The sequence below is a fragment of the Lactuca saligna genome, chromosome 8 (assembly GCF_052625555.1).
Source record: "Lactuca saligna cultivar CGN05327 chromosome 8, ASM5262555v1, whole genome shotgun sequence".
Taxonomy (NCBI): domain Eukaryota; kingdom Viridiplantae; phylum Streptophyta; class Magnoliopsida; order Asterales; family Asteraceae; genus Lactuca; species Lactuca saligna.
In genome coordinates, this window is record NC_136424.1 from 68,448,553 (window position 1) to 68,466,829 (window position 18,277).

General features: G+C 41.4%; 1 protein-coding gene across 1 annotated transcript; it reads right to left on the reverse strand.

Moving 5' to 3' along the window:
- Positions 1-15,597: 15,597 nt before the first annotated feature.
- LOC145012186 (putative aspartic proteinase GIP1) lies at positions 15,598-18,043 on the reverse strand. Its single transcript, XM_078970971.1, has 2 exons — positions 17,438-18,043; positions 15,598-16,529 (listed from the first exon to the last, which is right to left on the reverse strand). Exons 1-2 carry the CDS (start codon positions 17,987-17,989, stop codon positions 15,759-15,761), a joined length of 1,323 nt encoding a protein of 440 aa, XP_078827097.1. The 5' UTR covers positions 17,990-18,043; the 3' UTR covers positions 15,598-15,758.
- Between the last annotated feature and the right edge of the window lie 234 nt (positions 18,044-18,277).

Below are 18,277 nucleotides of genomic sequence, written 5' to 3' on the forward strand. Positions count from 1 at the left end.
TCAAACACTTGAGAAAAGTCTGGCAATACAAGAATCGGTGATGTAGTAAGCTTCTCTTTTACTAATTGGAAAGCTGATTTTGCTGCTTCGGACCAAGTAAAGGTCTTCCCTTTCATACAACCAGTCACCGGTGCCATAATAGAACTAAAGTTTGGAATAAACCTCCTATAGAATGAAGCAAGGCCATGAAAGCTTCGAACTTCAGTGATGGTAGTTGGACTTGGCCATTGTCTGACACCTGCTACTTTAGACTCGTCCACCTGTATTCCTTCCCCAGAAACAACGTACCCCAAGAACAAGACTTTAGGAACCATAAACACACATTTCTTCATAGCTGCATACAAACTATCCCGTCGAAGCACGGTCAAAACCTGCCTCACATGGTTGACATGCTCACCAAAAGTAGCACTGTAAATAAGTATGTCATCAAAATAAACGACTACAAATTTACCAATAAAGGGCCTGAACAACTGGTTCATCACACGCATAAATGTACTAGGAGCGTTTGATAAACCGAAAGGCATCACCAACCACTCATACAATCCTTCACGAGTCTTGAAGGCAGTCTTCCACTCATCCCCAGGCCTAAGTCGAATCTGATAGTACCCGCTCTTCAAGTCCAGTTTCGTAAAGATAGAGGCACCGCTAATCTGGTCAAGTAGGTCATCAAGTCGAGGAATTGGAAATCTGTACCTCACCGTGATCTTATTGATGGCGCGACTATCAACACACATACGCCAAGTACCATCCTTTTTAGGAGTCAACAAAGCAGGAACAGCACACGGGCTCATGCTCTCCCGAACATGACCTTTTGAAATCAAGTCCTCCACCTGTCGTCGCAACTCCTCATGCTCTCCGGGACTCATTCTGTAATGTGGCCTATTAGGCAACTGAGCTCCTGGTTGTAGATCAATATGATGCTGGATGTCACGTAAAGGTGGCAAACCATCAGGTAATTCATTAGGGAAAACATCAGCGAATTCCTTGAGCAGAGGAACCATAGCCTCAGGAATTTCAACCTCCTTAGCAACTTCCTTCCCGAGCAATACAAAAATTTCACCTTCCGCCTCTAACTCGTCTTCAAACTGATTAAGGGTCAGTAGAGTACCCGAAGGTCTCGGAACTGGCTCCTTTGGCTTATTGGGAACCAATGTTATCTTCACACCACCAAACAATAAACTGTAAGTATTAGTCCGCCCGTTATGATCTATGTTACGATCATACTCCCAAGGTCTGCCCAACAACAAATGACAAGCATCCATGGCAACCACATCACACCACACATCATCTTTATACGTGGTACCAACAGAAAATTGAACAAGGGCTCGTTTAGATACAGTGACCTCGCCACCCTTCTTAAGCCACTGTAGCTTGTAAGGCTTAGGACGATTTTCTGTTTTCAAAGCCAACTTTTGAACTGCTTCTTCAGATATAAGGTTATCACAACTTCCTGAATCAATAACAAAAGTACAAACCTTTCCCAAAATAGTACATGTCGACTGAAAGATGTTGTGTTTGAGCCAATCATCACCAACAACTTTTGGTGTAAAACAAGACCGCCTTACCACCAAATTTACCCCCACATCTCCAGTCACAACTTCCTCTTCGCATTGATGCTCTTCGTCATACACAGGGGAATCTTCGTAATTTTCACCGGCATCATCATTTTGCCAGTCATCTTGCTCAGCAAACAAATGACGTTTTCCAACCTTCTTGCACTCTGATTGTCGGTGACCTGTCTCCCCACAACTAAAACACTTCAAGATGCTACTAACAGTTGTCCTAGGATTTGGTCCAACACTGTTAGATGTCGGTCTTTGTTGATTAGCCACAAAACGGGGTACCATACCACCCGTCCCGGAACTTCCTCCAATATTGGCAGTTGAAGACGAACCGCCCACCCAACGACTTTGTTTCTCAAAAGCCAACGCCCGTTGGTGCGCTTCAGAAATAGATACCGGGTCAAACATATTTACAGAGTCCATGATTTGGACCCGTAGACCCCCAATATATCGAGCAACGAGTTGTTCCTCCGTCTCCTGGATATCGTTTCGGGCAATCAATTGGTAGAACTCAGTTGTGTAATCATCAACTGATTTGGCACCCTGCTTCAGATTTTGCAACCGTTGGTACATCAACCTTTGAAAATTATGGGGTAGGAAGTTGGATCGTAAACAATTCTTCATCTTCCTCCAAGTGACGACCTTTGACTTTCCAAGCCTGTCTCGTGTCAGTTTTAGTTGTTGCCACCATGCAGATGCCATACCACGTAGCCTGGTAGCAATCAATGACACTCTTTTGTTTTCAGGGACTTCTTTGAACTCAAAAACTTCCTCGACTGTAGCCAACCAGTCAATGAACCCCTCCGGATTCAAACTGACCCCGTCGAATTCCGGGATATCAATTCTCATTCCAGCCTCCTAACGCCTATTGTCACCTCTATGATCACGCCTTGGCCGCCTTTCTAGATCGTCTTCAGAATATGAACCGTCACTGCCGCCGAACGGGTTCCCAAATTCACCATCTTCCACTTGAGAATGTGTTCGAGACCTTTGCCCTCCTCGATTCATCAGTTCGACCATCCTATCAGTCAGTTGGTCAACCATTTGATCCATCCTCTCCTCCATTCGTGCCATAATACGTTCTTCTAGTTCTTGCTCATGAACATTAGCGGGCATCCTGTTTCTCCTCGGAGGCATTTTGAACCAGGAATTCGACTTTGATACCAACTGATGCAGCGCAAAAAACAACACAAAGATAAACAAGAATGAAGCTGTTGATTCTAAAAGAATAGCAAGGACAATCTCTTCAAAACCACGTTGATTCTATGAATACCGTGGGATTGGCTTCAAATCTGGATTAACACACAGAATTTGGGAGAAAATCGAAAGTTCATAAAATTGATGATCGACCGTCCAAATTACATCAAAAACAGTTAAATAAGAAGTAGAAATTAAAATGAAACCCTAAAAGTCCATGGGCCAAATACAAACCCAAAAACAAAACCCAAAAATTAAGGAAAAATAACAAAATTGTTCATAACTCCATTTAGAAAGCGATTTATGGACTCAAAAATAGGTAATTCCCCTTCGGGTACTTATCTAGACGTGCTCCTTGCTCCAAGCTTCGATTTGACTGGTCGTAGGCCCAAAACGGAGATTCGTAGCCAAAGTTATGGCTATTTCCGTGAAGCCCCTTTAGTCACACGATCGTGGGCCTCTAGGAACGCAAGGGCCCGATCCTCCACACTAGGGCCCGCATCATCCCCTCCTGGGTAGACAAAATTCGACCTCGAATGTGCACCATGGTCATCATCAGAAGAATCCCCATAATAAGGAAGCAAATGCTTTACATTGAAAACATCGGAACAACGAATGTGACTTGGCAACTGTAGACGGTAAGCATTGGAATTAATCTTCTCCACAATCTCCACCGGTCCAATCTTCTTAGCTGACAGCTTGTTGTACTCACCAACCGAAAAACGATCTTTAGTCAAAACAGCCCAAACAAAGTCACCTACTTCAAAATCAACTTGTCTGTGTTTTTTATCTGCACCTTGCTTGTACTTGGAGTTAGCTCGGACCAAGTTGTCATGAACAGCCTTATGAACATCATGCAGTCCTCCAACAAAATCCTGCACTTTCTTTGGAACAACCCTAGAAACAGGCAGTGACATCAAATCAAGTGGTCCCCGTGGCTGAACAGAATAGACTACCTGGAATGGACTATATCCAGTACTTCGGTTGATAGCATGATTATGAGCAAACTCAGCTTGACAAAGCTTTTGATCCCAGGTCTTCACATGATCACCCACTAAACACCGCAAAATATTACCAAGGGATCGATTGACAACCTCTGTTTGGCCATCCGTTTGAGGATGATATGCACTACTAAAATTGAGCTGAGTGTTCACCATTTTCCATAGGCTGCGCCAAAAATGACTCAAAAACCTAGTGTCTCGATCTGAAACAATAGAAGACGGCAATCCATGCAAATGGTAGACGTCTCGAAAGAATAATTGGGCCACATTAACTGCATCCGTCGTCTTTTTGCAAGGAATAAAGTGCACCATTTTAGAAAAACGATCAACAACCACAAATATTGAATCATTTCCCCGTTGAGTACGTGGTAAACCCAACACAAAATCCATGCTGATGTCTACCCAAGGTTGTGATGGAACAGGCAAAGGCATATAGATTCCTGCATTGGTAGATGTGCCCTTTGACACCTGACAAATTCGACATCGTTTAACATATCTATCCACCTCCTTGCGCATTGTAGGCCAAAAATAAGAGGATTGTACCAACTGTAAAGTGCGATCTCGGCCGACATGCCCTTCACCATGTAGCCCTCTAATTATTTGAAGGCGGAGACTAGAATCAGGGATGCACAATTGATTGCCTTTGAAAAGAAACCCTTCATGCAGTAGAAAATCAGACATCTGTCCAGATTGTATACCCTGCAGAACAACAGAAAAATAAGGATCAACCGTTAGCTGCTCCATGAGGACATCCATCCCCGGCACACCAACCCTCATGGAAACTAGCAAATTACTCTTTCGACTCAATGCATCAGCCACCCGATTCAACATCCCAGACTTGTGTTTCACCACGAAAGTGAATTTTTCCAAGAACGACATCCACCTCCCATGTTTGTGTGACACCTTATCTTGACTACGAATATGTCTTAATGAATCATGATCTGTGAACAAAACAAATTCCTTATGAAATAGATAATGGCGCCAATGCTTCACAGCTTGGACCACTGCATAGAACTCAACATCATAAGTGCTATAACGCAGCTTTGGCCCCGTCAACTTCTCACTAAAATAGGCAACCGGTCGTCCTCCTTGACTTAGAACTGCTCCAATCCCAAACTTGGAAGCATCCGTGTGTAATTCAAACACTTGAGAAAAGTCTGGCAATACAAGAATCGGTGATGTAGTAAGCTTCTCTTTTACTAATTGGAAAGCTGATTCTGCTGCTTCGGACCAAGTAATGGTCTTCCCTTTCATACAACCAGTCACCGGTGCCATAATAGAACTAAAGTTTGGAATAAACCTCCTATAGAATGAAGCAAGGCCATGAAAGCTTCGAACTTCAGTGATGGTAGTTGGACTTGGCCATTGTCTGACACCTGCTACTTTAGACTCGTCCACCTGTATTCCTTCCCCAGAAACAACGTACCCCAAGAACAAGACTTTAGGAACCATAAACACACATTTCTTCATAGCTGCATACAAACTATCCCGTCGAAGCACGGTCAAAACCTGCCTCACATGGTTGACATGCTCACCAAAAGTAGCACTGTAAATAAGTATGTCATCAAAATAAACGACTACAAATTTACCAATAAAGGGCCTGAACAACTGGTTCATCACACGCATAAATGTACTAGGAGCGTTTGATAAACCGAAAGGCATCACCAACCACTCATACAATCCTTCACGAGTCTTGAAGGCAGTCTTCCACTCATCCCCAGGCCTAAGTCGAATCTGATAGTACCCACTCTTCAAGTCCAGTTTCGTAAAGATAGAGGCACCGCTAATCTGGTCAAGTAGGTCATCAAGTCGAGGAATTGGAAATCTGTACCTCACCGTGATCTTATTGATGGCGCGACTATCAACACACATACACCAAGTACCATCCTTTTTAGGAGTCAACAAAGCAGGAACAGCACACGGGCTCATGCTCTCCCGAACATGACCTTTTGAAATCAAGTCCTCCACCTGTCGTCGCAACTCCTCATGCTCTCCGGGACTCATTCTGTAATGTGGCCTATTAGGCAACTGAGCTCCTGGTTGTAGATCAATATGATGCTGGATGTCACGTAAAGGTGGCAAACCATCAGGTAATTCATTAGGGAAAACATCAGCGAATTCCTTGAGCAGAGGAACCATAGCCTCAGGAATTTCAACCTCCTTAGCAACTTCCTTCCCGAGCAATACAAAAATTTCACCTTCCACCTCTAACTCGTCTTCAAACTGATTAAGGGTCAGTAGAGTACCCGAGGGTCTCGGAACTGGCTCCTTTGGCTTATTGGGAACCAATGTTATCTTCACACCACCAAACAATAAACTGTAAGTATTAGTCCGCCCGTTATGATCTATGTTACGATCATACTCCCAAGGTCTGCCCAACAACAAATGACAAGCATCCATGGCAACCACATCACACCACACATCATCTTTATACGTGGTACCAACAGAAAATTGAACAAGGGCTCGTTTAGATACAGTGACCTCGCCACCCTTCTTAAGCCACTGTAGCTTGTAAGGCTTAGGACGATTTTCTGTTTTCAAAGCCAACTTTTGAACTGCTTCTTCAGATATAAGGTTATCACAACTTCCTGAATCAATAACAAAAGTACAAACCTTTCCCAAAATAGTACATGTCGACTGAAAGATGTTGTGTTTGAGCCAATCATCACCAACAACTTTTGGTGTAAAACAAGACCCCCTTACCACCAAATTTACCCCCACATCTCCAGTCACAACTTCCTCTTCGCATTGATGCTCTTCGTCATACACAGGGGAATCTTCGTAATTTTCACCGGCATCATCATTTTGCCAGTCATCTTGCTCAGCAAACAAATGACGTTTTCCAACCTTCTTGCACTCTGATTGTCGGTGACCTGTCTCCCCACAACTAAAACACTTCAAGATGCTACTAACAGTTGTCCTAGGATTTGGTCCAACACTGTTAGATGTCGGTCTTTGTTGATTAGCCACAAAACGGGGTACCATACCACCCGTCCCGGAACTTCCTCCAATATTGGCAGTTGAAGACGAACCGCCCACCCAACGACTTTGTTTCTCAAAAGCCAACGCCCGTTGGTGCGCTTCAGAAATAGATACCGGGTCAAACATATTTACAGAGTCCATGATTTGGACCCGTAGACCCCCAATATATCGAGCAACGAGTTGTTCCTCCGTCTCCTGGATATCGTTTCGGGCAATCAATTGGTAGAACTCAGTTGTGTAATCATCAACTGATTTGGCACCCTGCTTCAGATTTTGCAACCGTTGGTACATCAACCTTTGAAAATTATGGGGTACGAAGTTGGATCGTAAACAATTCTTCATCTTCCTCCAAGTGACGACCTTTGACTTTCCAAGCCTGTCTCGTGTCAGTTTCAGTTGTTGCCACCATGCAGATGCCATACCACGTAGCCTGGTAGCAATCAATGACACTCTTTTGTTTTCAGGGACTTCTTTGAACTCAAAAACTTCCTCGACTGTAGCCAACCAGTCAATGAACCCCTCCGGATTCAAACTGACCCCGTCGAATTCCGGGATATCAATTCTCATTCCAGCCTCCTAACGCCTATTGTCACCTCTATGATCACGCCTTGGCCGCCTTTCTAGATCGTCTTCAGAATATGAACCGTCACTACCGCCGAACGGGTTCCCAAATTCACCATCTTCCACTTGAGAATGTGTTCGAGACCTTTGCCCTCCTCGATTCATCAGTTCGACCATCCTATCAGTCAGTTGGTCAACCATTTGATCCATCCTCTCCTCCATTCGTGCCATAATACTTTCTTCTAGTTCTTGCTCATGAACATTAGCGGGCATCCTGTTTCTCCTCGGAGGCATTTTGAACCAGGAATTCGACTTTGATACCAACTGATGCAGCGCAAAAAACAACACAAAGATAAACAAGAATGAAGCTGTTGATTCTAAAAGAATAGCAAGGACAATCTCTTCAAAACCACGTTGATTCTATGAATACCGTGGGATTGGCTTCAAATCTGGATTAACACACAGAATTTGGGAGAAAATCGAAAGTTCATAAAATTGATGATCGACCGTCCAAATTACATCAAAAACAGTTAAATAAGAAGTAGAAATTAAAATGAAACCCTAAAAGTCCATGGGCCAAATACAAACCCAAAAACAAAACCCAAAAATTAAGGAAAAATAACAAAATTGTTCATAACTCCATTTAGAAAGCGATTTATGGACTCAAAAATAGGTAATTCCCCTTCGGGTACTTATCTAGACGTGCTCCTTGCTCCAAGCTTCGATTTGACTGGTCGTAGGCCCAAAACGGAGATTCGTAGCCAAAGTTATGGCTATTTCCGTGAAGCCCCTTTAGTCACACGATCGTGGGCCTCTAGGAACGCAAGGGCCCGATCCTCCACACTAGGGCCCGCATCCGTATCCCTTGTTGTTGGCTCCAGTGGACGAGGTGACTTCCCCAAACGGGAGTCGGTCCTTGGAAGTTCCTCCTAATGGCTAGAGGGTTGATTATCTCTGGTTCTGAGTCTGTACCAGAGTCGTCCCCTCCATCCAACTCGATAGGCTCTTCGTCCTCTTCCAGATCCTCCTCTATCCATCCTCCGTTGCCTTGGTTTGGGTAGTAGGGGTCCCTATGCGGGTGAAATCCAACCATTTGACTATACGAGAATAGGGTTATAAGATTTGAACAAAACTTGAGACATGTAATACTAATTAATCTATTGTATGCACCAAATACTCCTATAGTATTTAAATTGTACGTTAGATACTAGTGTCTATTTTGGTAAGTTTTGACTTGTTGCTCACTACAATCATTCCTCGATATACGTTAGTCTAATTTCGGATAAACATAGTTGATCAAGCTATATTCGTCCCAAATTTGATTACATATCTCGAGAACTAATCATAGTGTCCAACTTGTCTTAATACTTTTGTATAGTTCTCATCACGAAAATATGTCGTTGTATGCATGTAATTTGGATTTTCATGACCTAAAATAATCTATTTAAAAGAAATAACGATTTTAGGTATGAAAACTTTTGTCAGAGACTTTGAGTCCCTAAGTATTTATAGTTTGTATATCTTATGAGGTTCGATATACTTAGTTCACTATAAACATTGCTCTGATACCGATCTGTCACACCCCCAAACCGGAACGGCGGAAACCTTCGGGGGCAGATGACTTCATGTAGTAACGTAACAAATGAATACATAGTAAAGAAAGCAATACAACCATCATATATATAATTGAAAGTTTACATTGTTTAAAAGAGTACATGTTCAAAACCAATTACAATATGATGTCAAAATATGAAATTAAACTGGCGCCGCAGCGTCCCTTCTCCAAAACCCTGTTTGTTACCTGTAATTACTGAATCCCTGGGACATACAAGTAGTTTTGAAAGAGTAGAGCAGCATTTAAGCTGGTGAGTTTTATAAGTATTTAATGACAATGTTTGTATGAAATGAAATGTTTTTGTTCTTTGTTTGCTTGTTCCTAGAAAATCCTATATTTTCTACTAGTATAAATGTAGCCTTCTTTCAAGACCAATGTTTGTTTCTAGTAAATGTATGTACGTATAAAATTTCAAATATATCTGAAAAAACCCGTAAATCATTGTGTTTTTAATACTCTATGTGAGTTTTATAACCATACTATTAACAAGGAATGCCTATACACAACGTTCTTCAGGCGTTGGAATGTTCTGACGTTTGTCACCCCAAATGTTGGATTGTAGCTAACAGTCAGGGCGCGGGTTGTCAAGCCCGTATAGATCTATACACAAACACCATACTCCCCCTCCAAGGGATTCTGGTATATAATACAGGACTTGAAATGTGTACTCGAACGTACGTGAAGTTAATGTCTCACAAAACTTAGTATAAAACAGTTTTACGTGTGAAAACGTTCGTTCGTTATTGTATATGAAAGTAGCTTCTTGAAATAGTATTTCCATGTATGTAAAAGTTCGTAGTATTCTCGTAAAACTATACCTATTATAGTTTCCTAAAAGTGTGTTTCGTTTTTATAATAAATCCTTAGTGAAAATGTTCACTTGTTATGAAAAGTGTAGTTTTTGTAGTGCCAAAACCGACACACAGAAATGTAGTATAAGCAAAGTATCCGATTTATATAAATACATAAATCGTTTCTCATTTCAAAAGATAAAATGTTGCCATGGTATAATTTGCATATGAAAGTTTCCCTTTAATAGTTTTAAATCACATATGATTCCTTTGATAAAACGCGTAAAGTGAAAGTTTATATAACACACGATAATAATCGAGTGTTTTACTTGTATTCCCCTCCCCCCCCCCCCTAAAAGCATGTAAAAGTACTCATAAAATATTTAAAAGTGTGAATTATAGGGGTATGAACTCACTTGTAAGATCGGAGGTTGCGGGATGAAAACCGGACAGAATTTCGGCTAGAGAAAGTGGATTTCCTTGGGATTCTCGGGAGCACAACCGACCTTCGGGACTTGAGCAAAGTGATCGGGGCTTCGGGGTAGCACGGGCATGGAAAACGAGGCAAGAACGTAAGAGAAATGAGAGAAATGGTGTGATTTTCCCGGAACCCTCGCATCCCTTTTATAGGGGTTGGGAACCGACCTCGTACGCTAGGCGTACACGTGTACGCGGGGCGTACGCGTGCGTCATGCGTGATCGAGTCCTCGACTGTCTCGGAGCTCGGATAGGACAGGGCATAGCCTCGCACAGGCGTGACGTGGACGATCCGAGGCCAAGGCCTCGCGTATGCTGGGCGTACGGGGGTTACGCTGGGCGTAACTCGGTCCTATCTGGTGACTCCCCTTCGGATAATACCAAGGGTTTTTAATTAAATTTATATTTTAATTATTTAATAAACTTCAAAAATTCATATCTTCTTCATACAAACTCCGTTTTCGACGTTCTTTATATCCACGCGAAGGTGAGACCATACTCTACAACTTTTGTTTAGATCCCGTCGGCAAATTCCGAAATTATTTTTATTATTTATTTTTAAAAGGTCGCAGTAATAAAATTTTCTTTAGAAATTCATAACTTCTTTATCTGACGTCGGTTTTTGCCAGACTTTTTACCGCTGAAATACCATTGTTGAGACCTTCGATTCTCGTTTAGGTCATTCCGACCAAAAGTCGCTCGATCTCTGATTCGAGTTTTTAGCCATCTGCCGTTAAGCCGAACTTGAAAATTTCCTAACTTTCTTATACGAAGTCGGATTTAGACGTTCTTTTTACGTACGATCACGGTTTAATGACATCTAACATAATAGGTAATTTAATTAGTGATTTTTGGATATTTTATTTTCGAAGTTAATTTCATTACAACTAACGTGGTTACAATACTTGACTTTTTAAGTCGTTTACATGTAGTTGAAATATCGGGTTGTCACAATACGATACAGTCGTCAGCCTCCACCAGTCCTTTGCCCCAAACCTCAGCAGGTTCAGGGCACACCTAACCTTTTGGTCACTAGGACATGAGCACGTGAAGAAACAGCCCTCCACATCAGACAACCATCTCATAGCCCTAATCGCATCATGTGTACCATCAAACGTCGGGGGCTTCGTATTATCGAAGTCCCGGTATTGGAAAGCCCTGCCGGCTCCTCCTCCCACCTCTGTCGCAGTTACAGCCAAAGTGGCTGCAACAGCAGCTGTCTCTTCTAGAGCTGCATATCACTCATCAAAATACTCAACCACCGCGGTCTTAATCGACCCAAACATCTCTGGCAGCTGCGCTCGGAACGCAGCAGCAATCTCGTCGTGCATGATCTCTCGGATCCTGGCATCCAACTCCTCTGTCACTATCTGAACCACGGGCTCAGGTGCTACCGGCACCTCCAACCCTCCGTCTCCCGACCCCGATCCCGATCGGGATCCCAAAGCAACACGTCTCATTACCACCATACTGAAAATATACATAAAGCCATCAGATAACATAATTTCGGGAGACCTAGACCCAAAACCCTAGGGGTTGTGACTTCCTTGCTACGTGTACGGGTCTTGTGCTTTCAATAGTACGGGCTCATACTACCTTCCACACCTACCCATATTTGTCTTAAGTATCACCACAATGCCCTAACAATATCATCAACATAGGAATTGCGCTCAACCCTCATTCTAGGGGAATACCAAATACCTCACATATAGACTCACCGCTTAACACGACACTCACATTCATGAAACTTCCATCATCCCCGGCAGCGCTAATGCACACTAACTGCACATAACGCTGCATCCGATAGACTTTCGAATATCCGATCCTTCCCGAAGGCCGAATCAACATTCTCAGGCTATAAGGTCTTTATTATGCACAGCCGTGATGCATACACTAAACATCTCCAGTTATGATGTCAGTTCCACATACAAGAAACCCTAGGCTAATAAGTATCATGCAATCAGGCAAATCTAACATGTGATTCCTGAAGATCCCTAGCCTAGCACTAGCATGCTGTTCTAACATATCAGAATATCAAATAACTACATGGTATTTTGGGGTTTACTTACAGGCTTCGGCTGATCGTACCCTCTGCATCTTCCATCCTTTATTTTGAAAACCATTTTAAAACTTATTTCCGAAAATCTCCTTGATTTGAGATTGGATTCACACGAGTGTTCCTTCAATTCACTCAAACCAAGGCTCTGATACCAACTTGTAACATCCATAAAATTCATACCAAATTTAAACTTTTTCAATCATAAATAAAAACCACATGGCATTGTTTACAAAATGTTTTCAAATTATATTTCCATCAGAGTGTCCCAAAAATCATAACATAAAGATGAGGAGCGATACGGTCACACCTTCGCCTTTCCACGATCTCCTGAAGTACCTGAAACAGTAAACTGAAAACTGTAAGCCCGAGGGCTTAGTGAGCTACCCCCAAAATACCAACACCACAATGATAATACCATAACAGTAATAATCAATCAATCAACATGCATACTGGGCCATCATTCTGACTGGACCACCCTACCGGGCCTACAGTCCGTCTGGATCTATCTCGAGCCTTCGGCATGACTGGTCCGCCATGTGGGCCTACAGTCTCCCCGGACCGCTCATAGGGTATGTTGGCCTTCAGCACAAAGTAGGACCGCCTCAACCCAACCAATAAGCAAATAACCATGTGCGCATAGCTATCATATACTGGCATATACAAACATCAAACATATCTATCTCACTGATCACAATCATAGAATTCTCCTGTAACTAGAGTACCGACCTAACAGGTCACTAACACACCAATCCCTATGGATCATAAAAGCATAACATACTATCTACTTCGATTCCGAACTAACAAATCATAACCACATGCAACATACCATAACAATAACAACTAAAAAGCCGACCTTGGTGCCATAGACCTTATCGATATAGTGAGGATAGCTCACCTCGCAGATGTCGACTCGGAATGTAAACTCCAACTCTCGGATCACTCAACACCGACCCCACCACCTATAACCATAGTTCAATATACGCGTAAGTCTTTAACCTTATAAGGTACTCCATAACCCAATAGTCAACCCCTGATCAAGGTCAAAGACCTCAGTCAAGGTCAACAGTCCATGTTGACCTCAACTCGCCGAGTACACCCAGCTACTCGTCGAGTCCCTTGAAGCACAATCCAACTCGCCGAGTCATCGAGGTGACTCGTCGAGTTCCTTCGAATCCCGATCAGACGTTAAGGCCACCCGTTGAGTTCCCTCCCTGCGACTCGACAGATATACTCGTGAACATTTTCTTGGTTAAAACTCATCCGACTCGCCGAGTTGTTCTTTAACTCGTCGAGTCTTATGACAATCTTTATCGGACTCGCCGAGTTGTTCAACCAACTCGTCGAGTTCAATGTCCATCTTCATGCGACTCGCCGAGTCGACCCTGCGACTCGCCGAGTCCATTCAGTCCTCTTCCCATACAAATCCATTTTGAGCTATGCAGCGGCTCCAAATCACAGATCCAAGCTTCTAGGGCATGCTTATCACGTAAAGTTGCAAACTTTACGTGCATGAATGGCTTTAAAGGCTCAAAATGGTAAATCTAAGCTATTGATGGGTCTTTATGCACAAAAGGGACCTCAATCACGACTAGAGCTGCAACTTTATGCTTCTAGAATCCAAAGAGAGTCCAGATCTGAAGTTACAACTTCAGATCTAACCCATAGCTCATCATACCTACTTGATATTCAATGAAAACCATAAACTCGCCCAATAAAGAAGATTTATAAGGAGAATAACGGTTTGGGTACCTTTTGAAGTTGATATCTGAGATGAGTGTTGATTCCCACACTCCAATTGCTTCAATCTTCTTCTCCTCCAAGTCTTCTCCCTCTAAGGACTCTCTTTTAAGCTTCGAACACACACACAAGGCACACACACCCGAATAAGGCTCTTAAAGGTTCTTTGGAACTGTAAGGAGGTCCAAGGGAGGCTAAGGTCCCTTTAGATAGGGGTGCAAACCCCAGGAATTAGGGTTTCACTTGCCAGCTCCTACTCGCCGAGTCTCAATATGGACTCGTCGAGTAGGTCACTTAACCCGCAATCCTTCTCACTGCTACTCGACGAGTAGGTAAACTAACTCGTCGAGTAGGGCCTAATCCAAAAACACATATTAACAATACCTGAAAATTGGGGCGTTACACATCGTTAGTATTTTCAAATAACTTTCCTTTTTGTTTTCGAAGCTCTCTTTTGGAAGCAAGTTGCAAAATGTTGTCCATTCTATCTTTTATGCCCTTCATATCGACCCCCATTTCATTCAACTCATCCGAATCCAAGGCTTTGCCTTTACCTTTGCATTTGCTTTGTCTCTTCCATTAGGCGGGAAGGTGGTGAAACTTGAACGGGTTCATCTTCGTTGAGGTGGAAACCAACACGAGCATTAGATGTAGTGTGGTCGGATTTAGATGTTCTTAAGCGTTTTGAACCACTGTCGATATGCACCTCGGATGTTTGGCTGTTTTGCCATTTCTTATTATCTGTCACGAGATTCTAAACTTCAAAAAACTTGAAAGCCTTCATGTTTTCTTTTTGGTACACTTTTAGCGCTTTCTGCAAAATTACGTCATCGTTTTCTCTACTTTTCCATTGACGTTTCATGTTGGTATACAAATCATTAAACAACATGACTTTCATGTTCATCTTCCCCCATTTCGAGTACACTTGATGTTTTGAATGATATTCTCCACGGTTCATTCCTTTGTGGAACCTATGTCTAATCTAAATCGAAAAACAATAATGTTTTTGGTCTTTTCCTGTCATCGGATCTTCTAAAATATCAATCCATGATTATGCTAATACTAACACTTCTAGGGTTCACATCCTTAGCCATCACCTTGTCTTTTCTTTTACCTAGTGTTTGAGTGGGTTGAGCTTCTTGAACGAATTCGAGTCCAGAATTAGAAATGGGTGTTTGTGGTTGTGATTGTATTTCTTGAACAAACTTCAATTAAGACAAAAAGTCAAACATATTAAAATTTGGGTTGAGTTGTGGTTATGTTTGTGGAAACAATTATCTTGGTCATTGTGGTTATGAAATTTGTTGTGGATAATACAGAAACATATCATCATAGTGATAATACAGAGACAAATAAATCAGTTAACCATACGAAAGTGGCAAAATCACGGTTGGAGACCACTCCCCAAGCTTTATTCTAACAACACTAATCTATACATTGATTACATATAAATAGATACAGAAAGTAACTATCAAATAACTACTAATTGACAGTTACATTATCTATAAATGGAATGACATACACCGTTAATTAATGATTCCAAAGATAAGGAACTAGTTTAGCTTATAATCTTAACAAATTGGAGGTGACAGTTTTTTAACAAATTCATAACAAGTTCATTTGAATTGCATCTATCGATTGAATTGTATTTTATTAAAATGTTAAACAAGTCAAACTGGTTAAAATGGCCAGAGTCAAACTTGAACCATCAACAAAAAAAAGTTTACAGAAGTTTTAACAAAAATTCTAGTCAGAACTAAAACCAGAGGGGATTCGTCACAAACCAGGATCATCCGTAAAGTTGAAGCTAGCACAATCAGTATTATGCACCAAAACCGAGGAACTGAACCCCAATCTCTGCGATACCAAATCAAATTGCAACAGATTATCCTCCATTTGATGCCCTCCGATCACCACAGAACTCCTCGGATTCTCACCGCCGTCAACAAACCCCAAGCACCATAGATCTCCATCCTCATCTTCACCTGCAACTCTCACCATTGAATTCGCTCCAAACATCCTCCAAAACACATCTTCGCTATGCATCACAAAATCGATAGTCGGAAACGCAGGCCCTAACCGTGTGCTAGAAACTTCACTCACTGGATAACACGCATCAAACGGACTCACCGGATCCGTTACAGTGAGACCGATTGTGGCCGATTCGTTTACGAATCGTTCGATGAACGCGTTGTAAATCGAGGTCTCTAATACAGTGTAAGGAGTGATGGTGCTCAATCTGGTTCCACCGAAACCGTCCTCATTGATTGTTAAAAGCTTGCTGTCGAATTCCACCGGGTTGCCGTTGACGTTGATTGAGGTGACTCCGATGAAGTACTCGTCGGACGGATGGCGGTAGTAGGTTATTATGGTGAATCCGATTGGGTTTAGAATGAGTGGCGTGTAAACAAGATGACTGGAAAGGTCAATTCCGGGAGAGAAATAGTACGGACCACCGGTGTTGAAGAAGGCTGAACCGGAGGATGTACTTGACGAACTGGGAAGGCATAACGCAAACAAATAGGGTGAATCATAAACGTTACTAACCTGCGCCACAAGGTAATTTGAAAAAGGAATTTGTTAATTTAGGTATTCTGTTTTTTTCAATAAAATTAATAAATATTGTTGACTTTTTTTTAATACTTATTAAGGTGTAAATGGTGATTTAATATGCGATTTATTCGATATACGAAATAAACAAATTTTATGTATTAAACATTATCCAATAGACATGGCATGCAACCATTGTATTTGTACAAAATTTAATGAGAACAAAAATAACTAGTCGTTTCATTAATTTGTAATGCTCTATATAACTTTTATTTTATTTATAAGAATATAAGATTTGATATATCTTTTAAAATATTGTTTTAATATTTATCAAACATCTTGTAACCATTCTTAAAGACAGCATATATACCTATAAAGGTCTATCTACAAGTAGATACATTAGTAGCATTTTGAATAAAGAAATTAAAAATTTTCACCAAAATCATAAGATGCGCAAACTTTTATTAAATATTATATCGCAATCTCGTTCGCAACATAAGTTTAAAACAATTCAGTTATATATGCATTTATTGATTATTGATAAATGTATATTCACTATTTTCAACAAAACTAATTAATGCGTCAACAAACGTTAATTAAATATAGTGATTTTGATAATCTACTAATTATTTTATTTGCTTTTATAGTTAAATAATCAATTTAACACAAGAATCAATATTTTCTTGTTTTATTAGTCATACTTTATTTTCTTCCTTTTCAAATTTCAACTCTGTATTTTGTCCTCAACTAAAATAAAATGTCCGTATTAATGTATCATAAAAACTAGGTAGGAGTCGGAGTGTAAATCCACACAAGTATAGGGACTGAAATTGGCAACTTTATTTGCTAATTACTATACATCAACTCCAATAGGTGGGACATTGGAAGGGGATAAGGAGACTAACCTGCGCCGGGAGCGAGAAATTAGACCGTCCCAAACCGGCTGAACCGGACACCCGCTCAGGTAACCCCCGAAGCAAAGAGGAATCGGAGCAAGAAAGCACGAAATTAGGGACGACACCTAGTTGACCGGTGGAACGGCCGTCGGTGGTGGTCAAAGCAAGGGAGTCGATGAGTGCCTGTGCTAAAATACTGTCTCGAATCACAGGATTCTCCGGGAATAAACCGCAAGAGTTGTTGTGGCAACCAGGACCCGACGGTCGGAAACAATTGGAGCAAGCAAAGGAGGGGAGAGAATTACAGAGACTAGTGCCGCAGTGGATGTAATGGTGGCTTCTGGATGTGTATAAACCGGGAGTGCAATCGATCCAGCTGAATTTACCACCGAGATCGAGGAGCAAATCGGTCGATTGAAGAGGTGATTTGAAGAAAATCGAGATGGTGTAGAGTTCCGTCGATTCGTCTCTATCGATAGGTGCCACAAAAGCTGTAGATGAATTAACGATATTGAAATGGTAGAAGAATAAGAAGAAGAGAACAAAGTGGAGAGAAGACATTGGATACTGAATTGAAGTTCTTCAGAATAAAAAAAACGTTAGAATTGAAGAAATGTGGTGTGTTTTGTAAATAGTGAATGAATGATCATATTTGTTAAAATCATCATCATCAACTTAATAAAATATAGTAGTTTTATACTTAGTGATTTGTTATCATCAATATAAGAGAAAATACTGTAAATAATCAAAAAATAGGGTATTTTCAGAAAATAAACATAAAAATGAACTTTTCCGGATATAAACATGCATTCTGCGAAGGTAGCTTCGCGGAGCTTTGCAGAATCTACT

Coding starts and splice junctions, on each gene's coding strand:
- LOC145012186 (XM_078970971.1), bottom strand. CDS start 17,989: ATGTCTTCTCTCCACTTTGTTCTCTTCTTCTTATTCTTCTACCATTTC. Junction 16,530..17,437: donor ATTTCTCGCTCCCGGCGCAG/GTTAGTCTCCTT, acceptor CTTGTGGCGCAG/GTTAGTAACGTTTATGATTC.